Source organism: Bufo gargarizans, chromosome 3 (genome assembly GCF_014858855.1).
Source record: "Bufo gargarizans isolate SCDJY-AF-19 chromosome 3, ASM1485885v1, whole genome shotgun sequence".
NCBI lineage: Eukaryota > Metazoa > Chordata > Amphibia > Anura > Bufonidae > Bufo > Bufo gargarizans.
The window spans coordinates 295,144,396-295,157,347 of NC_058082.1; the positions used below are offsets into that span (position 1 = coordinate 295,144,396).

Below are 12,952 nucleotides of genomic sequence, written 5' to 3' on the forward strand. Positions count from 1 at the left end.
TTCTTACTTCCGGTGTTCTGTGGCGCTTGCGCCGGAAGTGCTGTCAGTACAGCAGTAGGAACACTGTGCAGTGTGCAGGGATCCCTGCCGCACTGCTAGTGCATCGCCTGTGGGCTCTAGTGCCCCATGTCTCCATCCGCAGGCCATGTGTTCTCTCTTCTGTTTGTGTCCGTACTCTGGGGGGTCACCAACCCCTTCCTGAGAAGAGGAGCAGAGGGGGTGGAACGTGTGAAAGTGGAAGGGAGAGTACGGAGGCTGCTGTATGAAGCAAAGTTCCTGATATCTAACTACAGGGTAGTGGTAAAACCTCTTACAGACAGAAATAACAATAAGGTGTCTCCTTAAAGGGGTTGTCCAGCTTTAAAGGGCATCTGTCAGGAGATTTGTACCTATGAAACAGGCTGTTACATGTGCTCTTGTCAGCTGAAGGCTTCTGTGTTGGTCCCATGTTCATATGTGCCCGCATTGCTGAGAAAAATGATGTTTTAATCTATGTAAATGAGTCTCTAGGAGCAAAGGGGACAATGCTGTTACACCAGCGCCTTCTGCAGGGCCAGGCAGACGTGATCAATCAAAGAGTAGAAGGAGCAGCAGTTGCAGATAGAGTTGAGATTTTAGGTGCAATGCCAACGCCCCCATTGCTCCTCAAGGCTTATTTACATAGATTAAAACATCATTTTTCTCAGCAATGCGGACACGTATTAACATGATTCCAACACAGATGCCTTCAGCTGCTAAGCCCTCATACAACAGGCCAGCCAGTCTCATAGGTACAAAAATGCTGATAGATGTCCTTTAAAAAAGTTTTCACCAGCCTCCTCTCCCTGCCAGGGCTCTGGAGGAGAGGCTACTTACCTGCTTCCCACCTCTGGGTTTCGTCTCTTTCGGGTTCTCCGTGGGTTTAGTTTCCTGCTTGTCTACTTCCAGAGTGGATGGGGGTTGTGTACCGCCACAGACTTCATAGTCTATCATACTAAGGTCTCATGCACACGACCGTATGTATTTTACAGTCCGCAAAAAAATACGGATGACATCCGCATGCATTCCGTATTTTGCTGAACGGAACAGCTGGCCCCTAATAGAACAGTCCTATTCTTGTCCATAACGCAGACAATAACAGGACATGTTCTATTTTTTGCGGAATGGAATGCACACAGAGTACTTTCATTTTTTTTTGCAGACCCATTGAAATGAATGGTTCTGTATACGGTCCACAAAAAAAAAAACGGAACGGATACGGAATGAGATTACGTTTGTGTGCATGAGGCCTAATAGAAACTGCATCCTTCAGCATTATAAACTTTGAATAGAGCAGGAGTGCTCTGGTCCATTAACACCCCCTACTAATGGGGTCTTGTGGCTGGGGAGGGCACAATGCACGGTAATGGTGATTGGCTCTTCCAGGATCAAGAAAACCTACTGATAGTAGCCACATAGAGTGTATGCCTCTGCACATGGCTTGCCAGTTATTCTCCAAAAAAGTTGTGTAACTCTGTAAAGGCATTACTACTAATATTAAGGGGACTGCCTTGATGATAACGGGGGTATGGACAACCCCTTTAAAGGGGTATTCCCATCACATACAATGGGGCATATCGCTAGGATATGCCCCCATTGTCTGATAGGTGCAGGTCCTACCACTGGGACCCGCAGCTACAACTAGGAGAGAGCTGTGGCTGGAAGACCCCAGGATCCGTCCACCACCAAGCGCTGCTCCCATAGAAGTGAATGGGAGCGCATTGCGCATGTAAGGCCCCTGCTCCCATTCATTTGTATGGGGCAGACGGAAATAGCCAAGCCAGCACTAGGCTATTTTCGGCGGCGCCATATAAATAAATGGAGGACGCATGCGCAGTGCGCCCTCCGTTCATTTCCCCGCTCCATTCTCATTGTAGGTGCGGGTCCCTATCAGACATCAGGGGCATATCCTAGCGATATGCCCCCATTGTGTGTGATGGTAAAACCCCTTTAATGGAAGGATGACATCTGCAGAAATGCTGCATCAAATCTGCACCAAAAATGTGATATATAGTGCGGATTAATGTGTTTTTTTTTCTGCGGTTTTGGGGCAGATTTCATGCTCTCACTTTGTGTTTCACAAGTAGGCGTCCTGTAAGAATGTGCCTTGGGCTCAAAGGGTGATGTCCCAGCTTAAAGTGTACCTCCAGCCGATCTGAGATCGTGTGTGGTGAGATGAAATTCACCCGTGGTGCTGATTTTAAATCCACAGCATGATTTCGCCCTTGGATTTGGCTGTGGCTTTGTCATAGAATAGTGGTGAAATTCCACTGCAGAATATCTGCCAATTGTGACCATATTGTTTGATTGGTTTCTATGGGCATTTCTCTGCGCCTGTTTTTAAGTGTCCCCCAGAGTGGCAGTGATAACAGCGAACTTGGCAGAGAGTATAATGATCGCTGGGGTCCAAATATTCTTGTGGGTACGTCATGTCAGGAATTTATACTCTTCTTTTATTTCAGTATGTGGTCCCATTTTTGCTGAACCAGGGAGGATCCGTGGTTTTTTACCTTACGTTGGCCTCAGCAGGTAGGTCATAGAGCAGTGATGGCCAACCTTGGCACTCCAGCTGTGGTAAAACTACAACTCCCAAGATGCCCCGCTTGCTTGGCTGCTCTCAGAACTCTGTAGAAATAAATGGAGCATGCTGGGAGTCGTAGTTTCACCACAGCTGGAGTGCCAAGGTTAGCCATCATAGAGCATGTTCTGCACCATCTTCAGCACAGGATTACCACAAGCTTACTTCTACTGCTTTGCAGATCTGTCGCTGGTCGTACCTGTCTGTAATTCTCTTGCACTGGTGTTTACAGTGGTAACTGGAAAGCTACTTGGAGAGGACATAGGAGGAAAGGGTGAGTTACTGGAGCCATTTCTGTGGCACTACTGGTTCTGCATAGACAAACCAGTCAGAATCAGAAAATGCTATTGCATCATACAGTGTTTTATACCGTGTTTTATTTCCTGCATTTTTTTTGCACGTTTTTATTCAGTGTTAGGGTGCATTCACACGACCATATGTAATTAGCATCCGTTTTTTTTTTTTTTTTGCGGATCCATTGTAACAATGCCCATCCTTGTCTGCAAAATTGACAAGAATAGGACACATTCTACCTATTTTTGCAGGGCTGCGGAACGGACATACGGATGTGGACAGCATGTGTGTGTGCTGTTCGCATTCTTTGCAAATCCGTTGAGATGAATAGGTCCTCAGCCTGTCTGCAAAAAATGTGGATCGGTTGCGGACCAAAAATACGGCCCTTAGGGCTCATGCACATGGTCGTAGAGGTTTTTGCGGTCTGCAAAACACGGATACCGTTCGTGTGCGTTACGCATTTTGCGGAACTGACCGTGCGCCCCTTCATAGAACTCTCCTATACTTGTCTGTAATGCAGACAAGAATTGGACAGGTTCTATTTTTGCGGGTGCCGTGGAATGAACATATGGATGTGGACAGCACACGGAGTGCTGTCTGCATCTTTTGCAGCCCCATTGAAGTGAATGGGTCCTCATCCAACCATCCAAAGAAAATCGGATCGGATCCAGATTAAAATAACGGTCGCGTGCATGAGCCCTTAATGTGATTAAAGTTGGGGTAGAGGTATCAAAACTGGTGTAAAGGAAACTTGACTGATCCTTTAATTCCTCCTTTCTAAAGGAGTTGTGAAAAATAAAAGATGGAATCTGATTGGTTGCTATGGGCGACTGAGACATTTTTCCTTTACGCCACTTTTGATACCAGAATTATGGATTAGTTTTATGTTCTTGTGCAGTTCATTGTGGTTCATTGTCTTGTGATGGCAGTATTGCATCTTGTATGGAGGAGACAAGGAAACCTCCCCTTACAGTACATGCGCTAGTACACATGATATATCGCCCTGAAACCTCTTTCAAAATTGAAAAGATGGCCAATATACTTAGTACAGTGGTGTAGTGTAGGTTGCCCGCACCCGGGGCAAGTCAAGTATTGCACCCCAACCCCCCCCGCCCCCACCACCACCACTGTGGCCACGCCCCCTTTTTTGCAGATAGTGCAGTAGATGTCACCTGCAGTCCTACATAACACCACAGATGACACAGTGATAACTCTCTGAGTACAGATAATGTAGTAGATGTCACCTGCAGTCCTATGTAACACCACAGATGACACAGTGATAACTCTCTGAGTACAGATAATGTAGTAGATTGGTGTGAGCCCCCAAAATTCAGAACACGTACAGTGTGACCTGAAGTCTGGGGCCGGACTGCGGCAGTGTGGGCCAAATTCTATATCCAACCTCCCCCCCAACCCTACTGTAAACAGATATGTGGATGGTTATTTCATACATCGCTACAAAATATACAGTAGATACAGCACCACATACCTCATCCATCCAGTGACATCTCCTGTGATGTAGATTCTTTCCTCAGTGTCTTCATTCGGAGATAAGACCGCTATGACACACATCTCTGCAGAGTTTCACAGCAAAAAAAAATTAGATTCCTCATTTTACTATCGTCCTGCCCCTCCTGATGCCTCAACACCGTCATCCTGCTGCTACCTCCAATACTGTGGTAGAGCCAGACAGATAGTTCCCCATAATATCAGGCTCCCAAACTGTCCTCCATGGTAATAGCATTCCCTACACCAGTGTTTCTCAACTCCAGTCCTCAGGGACCATCTGCCGGTCATGTGTTCAGAATTTTCTTAGTATTGAGCAGATTATACAATTAGTGTCAATGCATCAGGTCTTATCACAGGTATTCATTCTGTGGGATATTCTTACATCATGACCGGTAGGTGGGTCCTGTGGACTGGAGTTGAGGAACACTGCCCGACAGTACCTCCAATAGCATCCGCATTAATATGTGCTAAATAAAAATGCCCCCATAGGCCTCTAGTAGAAATAAGGCCTCCTATAGTGCTCCCAGCAGTAACAAGGCCCCTCTATTATTATAATGGCCCCCTCTGTATTACTATCATTATTATTATTCATATAATGTCCCCCTCTGTATTATTATTATTATTGCCCCCTCTGTATTATTATTATTATTATTATTATTATGGACCCCTTTGTATTATTACAGTCCTGATCAAAAGTTTAAGACCACTTGAAAAATGGCAAAGAATCATATTTAGCATGGCTGGATCTTAACAAGGTTCCAAGTAGAGCTTCAACATGCAACAAGAAGAAATGGGAGTGCGACAAAACATTTTTTGAGCATTAAATTTAATGAAAACAACGAATAAACTGAAACAGGCTGTTTTTCAGCTGATCAAAAGTTTAGGACCACACCCCCAAAAAAAAACGAAACCCCCCAAAACAGAAATCCAACTTCCCAACATGAACGTGTAGTTCCGCCGTTATTGTTTATCACTTCCAAAATTTGTTTCGGCATGCTTGATGCAAACGTTTCCATGAGGTGAGTGGGAACATTTCTCCAAGTGGTGAAGACAGCCGCACGAAGGCCATCTACTGTCTGGAACTGTTGTCCATTTTTGTAAACTTCCCTTACCATCCATTCCCAAAGGTTCTCAATTGGATTTAGATCAGGGGAACACGCCGGATGGACCAAAAGAGTGATGTTATTCTCCTGGAAGAAGTCCCTTGTCCTGCGGGCATTGTGTACTGTAGCGTTGTCCTGTTGAAAAACCCAGTCGTTGTCAATTAAACAAGAGGTTTTAGCAGTTAAATCCAAATGGGAAAAGCGAGGTTGGGCCGATTTCAGAAGAGCAGTGGAAGTCGATCCTAGCTCTCACCCCGCAACTGTCAGTTTGTGAGGGGCAGCGCATGTCCCAGTTGTTTTTATTACACCGGGTGTATAGGACGCCAGAGTTTTTATGTCGGATAGGTGTTCGGGGGGATGCGGATTGTCCTAGATGTGGCTTGAGCCCTGCTACCTTAATGCACATGTTCTGGGATTGTGCGGAGCTCCGGAATTTCTGGTCCTCAGTTCTGGCCTTAATAAAAGACGCATTTAATATCACGGTTCCGCCTGGTCCGAGAACATGTATAGTAGGAATATTAGACATCAAAAATCGCCATCACCGTGGGAGTGCAGCGTCTGTTATTCCAGGCTAGGAAATTGATAGCCAGATTCTGGCTTAGACCTCAACCACCGTCTAGGGGAGAATTCCTTAGTAGGATGTCAGATATAATACGCCTAGAAAAAGGTGTATATGTTAAAAGGCAATGTGTAACGAAACTTACCAAAATATGGGATAAGTGGGAGAAATTTCGGATACAGTGTCCGGATTAGCCTCTCATCTTAGTTGAAATATGAGAAGGTAGAGGCACAGTCCCTGATTTCTTTTGTTCTTCAGCTTAATCAGCTATAGACGTATGATGTATGAAAGTGTTCAGCATTACACAGGATGGGTGTCAAGAAGAATGTTAAACAGATAGGAGAAGTACACCAAAGGCTATGATTAAGATACATTAATAAAATAGCTGATGTTGGAGTTCGGATCCGTTCCATCGCTCGGGTAAGGGGGGAATTGGGTTATAGTTGGGCAGGGAGTGTTGATCTTTTGTTCATTAATTACAATGGATGGAAAGGTGGTTTGTACATGGTATACTGTGTAACTAGATTACTTGACCTTAGGTGCATCTCATGATATGCCTGTTGCCATATTACATACTCATGGAAGTGACTCTTTGCCGATCATGTAATACTATGATACTATTGTTATCAACTGATGCATGTATAATGTGCAGGCCAAATTTCTTTCTTTGTATTTTTGTAATTTTCAAAAAATTCCAAATAAAAATTATCTGATTTAAAAAAAAAAAAATGAAAAACCCAGTCGTTACCTGCTCTCTGCAACATCTGGACATAGCCAGCGGCCGTTTGACGCCCCTGCAATTCCTGAAGCTCCATTGTTCCACTGAAGGAAAAAGCACCCCAGACCATGATGGCGCCCCCTCCACTGTGGCGTGTAGAAAACATCTCAGGTGGGATCTGCTTGTCATGCCAGTAACATTGGAAACCATCAGGACCATCAAGGTTACATTTTTTCTCATCAGAGAATACAATTTTCTTCCACCTTTGAATGTCCCATGTTTGGTGCTCTCTTGCAAAGTCCAAACGAGCCGTTCTGTGGCGTTCAAGGAGACGAGGTCTTTGAAGACGTTTTTTGTTTTTTAAGCCCTTCAGTCTCAGATGCCGTCTGATGGTTATGGGGCTGCAGTCAGCACCAGTAAGGGCCTTAATTTGGGTCGAGGATCGTCCAGTGTCTTGACGGACAGCCAATTGGATCCTCCGGCTCAGTGCTGATGAATTTTTTTTTGGGTCTTCCCACTTGACTTTTTTGTTCCATAACCATCAGGATCATTTAAAGGGCTTCTGTCAGCCCACTAAACCGTTTTTTTTTTTTTTTTGTTAATATTAATCCCTACACTGCAAGCTCCCTGTACATATGCTAAATATTCATTTTTGTTCAGTAGATTTTGTTAAAAATCAAGTTTTATAATATGTAAATTACCTTGCTACCAGCAAGTAGGGCGGCTACTTGCTGGTAGCAGCCGCATCCTCCCCTCATCATGACGCCCCCTCCGCTGTTTGATTGACAGGGCCAGGGAACGGGTTCGTTCTCTGCTGGCCCTGTTTGAATTCAAAATATCGCGCCTGCGCCGTACCTTTCTTTAATCAGCGCAGGCGCACTGAGAGGCAGCCGCTCTCCCGGCCGCTCCATCCTCAATGCGCCTGCGACGGGTGTAGATGTGACGTCATCGGCGCAGGCGCACTGAGAGGTGGCCGCTCTGTCGGCCGCTCCATCCTCAATGCGCCTGCGCCGATGACGTCACATCTACACCCGGCGCAGGCGCATTGAGAATGGAGCGGCCGCCTCTCAGTGCGCCTGCGCTGATTAAAGACAGGTACGGCGCAGGCGCGATATTTTGAATTCAAACAGGGCCAGCAGAGAACGATCCCGTTCCCTGGCCCTGTCAATCAAACGGCGGAGGGGGCGTCATGATGAGAGGAGGATGCGGCTGCTACCAGCAAGTAGCCCCCCTACTTGCTGGTAGCAAGGTAATTTACATATTATAAAACTTGATTTTTAACAAAATCTACTGAACAAAAATGAATATTTAGCATATGTACAGGGAGCTTGCAGTGTAGGGATTAATATTAACCGAAAAAAAAAAAAACGGTTTAGTGGGCTGACAGAAGCCCTTTAAGAAATTCCAAATGTCTTGCTGCGTCCCACCTCAGCAGTGATGGCGCGCTGTGAGAGACCCTGCTTATGCAGTTCAACAACCCGACCACGTTAATAAAAGGGAGAGTTTTTTTGCCTTTGCCATCACAACGTGTGACTACCAGACAGAAAATGACAATGAATCCACATCTTTGCACAGATTTGGCCTTTTAAAGGCATGTGGTCCTAAAATTTGGATCAGCTGAAAAACAGCCTGTTTCAGTTTACTCGTTGTTTTCATTAAAGGGACACTGACAGGCCCAATAACCATAATTAGCTGTACATATCCATGCACAGGTCTTCTAATGTGCATTTAAAACATATAAGTATCCCCCCTGTCCACATTATGAATACTGCAAACTCGTGTTTTATAACCTGAACTAATCCCTGTTCTTTCTGCCCAAGGGGCGGGGTTTCAGCTTCTCTTGTGCCCAGAGAAGCTGAAACCCCGCCCCTTGGGCAGAAAGAACAGGGATTACTTCAGGTTATAAAACATGAGTTTACTGTATTCATAATGTGGACAGGGGGGATACTTATATGTTTTAAATGCACATTAGAAGACCTGTGCATGGATATGTACAGCTAATTATGGTTATTGGGCCTGTCAGTGTCCCTTTAAATTGAATGCTCAAAAAATGTTTTGTCTCCCTCCCATTTCTTCTTGTTACATGTTGAAGCTCTACTTGGAACCTTGTAAAGATCCAACAATGTAAAATATGATTTTTTGCCATTTTTCAAGTGGTCTTAATACAATCCCGATCAAAAGTTTATTATGGCCCCCTCTGTACTATTATTATTATAATGGACCCCTATGTATTACTATCATTATTATTAATATAATGACCCCCTCTATATTATTATTATTATTGCCCCCTCTGTATCATTATTATTATTATGGACCCCTTTGTATTATTATTATTATGGCCCCCTCTGTTCTATTATTATTATAATGGACCCCTCTGTATTATTATTATTATAATGGCCCCCTCTTTATTAGCATTGTCATATACAATGGCCCACATTCTTTCTACATAATTGCCTCCTTGGTATGCTTCCTCTATTGTGGTATTGATAATGCCCCCCTCCTCCATAGTGCCCTGATTGCTGCCTGCCTTAGGATACTTACATAAAATAAAATAAATACTCACCTCTCTTCCTCACTCCATCACTGCTTCTGGCCTGAGTTCACGCGTCCTGGCGCAGGCGATCACAAACACATCACTGTGGCCTCCTGCGCCGCGTCATCACATCATCTTGCGAGACCCGGCGCAGAAGGTCACAGTGAGGTAATGGCGATCTCCTGCGCCGCTATACTGCCTCATAGGCTTCAGCCCTGGTGGCCTGAAGCCTATGAGGCAGAACGGAGAGGACGGGAGCCATAGGCTCCCTTGGCCCTTATTGAAATGCCTGCTGCCCGGCGCCCCCTGCAATTTGTCGCCCAGGGCAAACCCCCCCCCCCCTCGCTACACCCCTGACTTAGTATATGGTGGAACTGAAAATCTGTCACAGGAGGTTTGGTCTGGATAAAGGGGGTATGAGGTCTTTTGCAGAGGTTTCACTGTGTTTATTATACTATTTCTTTTCATTCTTATGTTAGTTTTTATGTCTCCTTTTACTATTTTCAATAGGAGCTGTTCTTGGGTTGCTTCTTACTACATTGGGTATTTCAATCTGTGTGGGAAGTTCTGTCAGTGACTGAGGCAATCACGTTTGAGTGGAAGGCATGTAAAGAAGCCGGCTATGTACAGAAGGTATTGCTGCCATGATATTAAAGAGAATCTATCACCAGTTTTTGCCTCTATCTGAGGCAGCATAAACCTGTGCCCTATACTCTGAGCAAAACACTGTGTCACTTACTTGAACTGATCTAGTTGTTTTGCTAAAATCTGTATTAAACAGCTCCAGCACAAGCCGATCACTGGAGTCCACTTGCTACAGAGCATGCGCCTGGGAAGTCCTCATATTCATGAGCTTTCTGGCTAAGGCCTCATGCACACGAACGTATGTATTTTGCGGTCTGCAATAAACGGATCCGATAAAAATACGGATCTGTGTGCATTCTGTATTTTGCGGAACGGAACAGCTGTCCCCTAATAGAACAGTACTATCCTTGTCTGTAATGCGGACAATAATAGGACATGTTCTATTTGCGGAACGAACATACAGGAAATGGAATGCACACGGAGTAACTTCCTTTTTTTTTTTGCGGACCTATTGAAATGAATGGTTCCGTATACGGTCCGCAAAAAAAATGGAACGCACACGGAAAGAAAATACGTTTGTGTGCATGAGGCCTCACCCCCGCTCCTCTTTTCTTAGCTACGGACTGTAAAAAGACGAAAAATCTCTCTCAGCGGAGGGGGCATGGAGGGCCGAGAGCTCATGAGTGAGGATTTTATGGCACATGCTCTGTGTTCAGCAGATTGCAGCACTCTGCTCACACTGGAGTTACAAATTTTAGCAAAACGACTGGATCAGTCCAAGCAACCGAGTGTTTTGCTCAGGGTATCTCTCACCCAGGCAGCCACCCTGACTTGAGCATCGGAGCAGTTCATACTCCGATGCTCTCCTTTGCCCTGCGCTAAATCGCGCAGGGCAAAGGCATTTTCTGGAGTTCCGGTGAAAAACCAGGCTCTCCATGGGGCTGCCAGGAAGCCCGGTGACATCACCGGCATTGATGGGCGGGATTTAGCGACGCCCTAGCCAGTAAAATGGCCAGGGAAGCGCTAAAGCACGCCCGTCAGAGCCCGTGACGTCACCAAACACACTGCCGGGCAGAAGCTCCCGCCCGCCAGTGTGTTATTGTAAACAAAAGAACCCTTGCCCTGTGCGATCTCGCACAGGCAAAGGGAGCGCATCGGAGCATGAGATGCTCCGATGTTAACATCAGGGGGTCTGCCTGGGTGAAAATATAGGTATGTCCGGGTTCAGCTCTGAACCCAGACAACCCCTTTAAAGTGTTGTGTTATCTCAGACTTTTATGGCATATCACTAGGATCTGCCGTAAAAGTCATATATGTGTGGCTCCTACCTCTGAGACCTATCTCAAGAACAGGTCCCCGAAAGTGAAGGAGAGCGCTGCGCATGCATGACAATTTCTATGGGAGTTCTGCAAATAGCCAAGCGAGCGTGCTCAGCTATTTTCAAATGTCCCATTGAAATGCATGGCGAGTGCACTGCGCAAACGCAGCCACTACTCCATTCACTTCTATGGGACTGCACGAGATAGCCAAGCCAGCGCTCAGCTATTTTCAGCAGTCCCATAGAAATAAATATAGGGGGGGCTATGCATGCAGGACTACCCTCCACTCACTTCGGGGTTCCTGTTCTGGAGGTAGGTCCAGGTCTCAGAGGTATCATCTCCTGGTACATAATACCTTATAAATAGCCATAGTTACAGAAAAAATTATAACATTCAAGGATTTAACAGAGAAGCCACTGTACCAACTTGTTCGTACAGACCTGGGATCATGATAGTCTCTCCCTGTAACAGTCCCTGTTACCACCCCGCTTCTCGCGGGCTAAACCCTTGTCTCCACCTGTGTGACCCTATTTGTGATATGTGTCTTGACTCTGTGATTCTTGGTTATATTTGGAATGGAGACAGATTCTCATTAATCAAGAAAAATTATACACCAATGGCTATGCCTTTGATATATTAATAGGACGACCAATTTTGGAGTTTGGATCCGCTCCATCGCTTGGGTAGAAGGGGGGTGGGGGTTAGTGGGCTTTAGTTGGGTAGGGAGGGATGGTCTTATGTTTATAAATTATTGGATGGGAAATGCGGTACCAGGTACCAGGTATACTTTGTAACTAGATTACGTGATTTTATGTACTGCTTGTACCATGGTTGATGTTACTTGGGGTACTCATGAAAGTAACTATTTGTCCGATCTTGTAATGCTATGGTATTTTTGTCATCAACTGTTGCATGTATACTGTGCAGACTATTTTCCTTTGTATTTTTGTGATTTTCCAAAAAGTCAAAAAGAAATTATCTGATTTAAAAAATCAAGAAAAATGATATATACATCTTCTCTTTACTTTAGATGAGTCAAGTGTCTGGATTATGAAAGTAACTAGATTGTGAATCATATTTTTTATGAGAAAGAGTCTCCTGGAGATGTTGGGATACAGTGAAGCCCTATGTCAGTGTGATATTATGTCCACAGATGCAATGTAGTGCCTTCTATACAGAACACTGTGTAAGACAATGTTATATAAAATATTTTTCTAATAAAACTGTAAAATGAACGTCAATTACAGCCTATTCATTTTTTAGTAATCAAAATGTACTGTCATTTTTGAAGGGACTCGCATAGGCACAGACGAATGGCGAGTAACTTTATTTGTGGATAATGTGTTCCACCAGTATCGGGTACACTGACGAGCAAAATGATAACAATGTTTTGAACTTTTGACTTTTGGGCTCCATATTTCACCATCCACTACAACTTACAACGTCAGACTACCATCATTTTATAGACAATTGGCTATCTCATACATAAACTGCACTTGCAACTATTTAGCATATGATTAGTTATGTAGATTATTGTCATGTAACTGCATTGTTACTATTTTGTTCCTGGCGGTGGAACAATCTTTTTCTTCTTGTATACTACAAATTGCAAATTGTTCTCGCATTCCTTAATAGCTCAGTGTGTTATTAGGTTAATTCCCAAATGAAAGGTCACTGATTCAAATCGAGGAGCAGCCATGATTTCCCAAGAAAAGAGAAACAGCATCATCCAGCTC

At 44.6% G+C, this 12,952-nt stretch overlaps 1 protein-coding gene across 2 annotated transcripts; it reads left to right on the plus strand.

Moving 5' to 3' along the window:
• Nucleotides 1-6: 6 nt before the first annotated feature.
• TMEM234 (transmembrane protein 234) lies at nt 7-12,457 on the plus strand. 2 transcript variants are annotated; one of them, XM_044286512.1, is made up of 5 exons: nt 7-300; nt 2,481-2,547; nt 2,778-2,870; nt 9,823-9,945; nt 12,247-12,457. In XM_044286512.1, exons 1-4 carry the CDS (start codon nt 127-129, stop codon nt 9,891-9,893), a joined length of 405 nt encoding a protein of 134 aa, XP_044142447.1. In that variant the 5' UTR covers nt 7-126; the 3' UTR covers nt 9,894-9,945; nt 12,247-12,457. The 2 variants fall into 2 exon arrangements, with proteins under 2 accessions (XP_044142447.1, XP_044142448.1); XM_044286513.1 differs by having other exon boundaries at nt 11-294.
• The last annotated feature ends 495 nt before the right edge of the window (nt 12,458-12,952 follow it).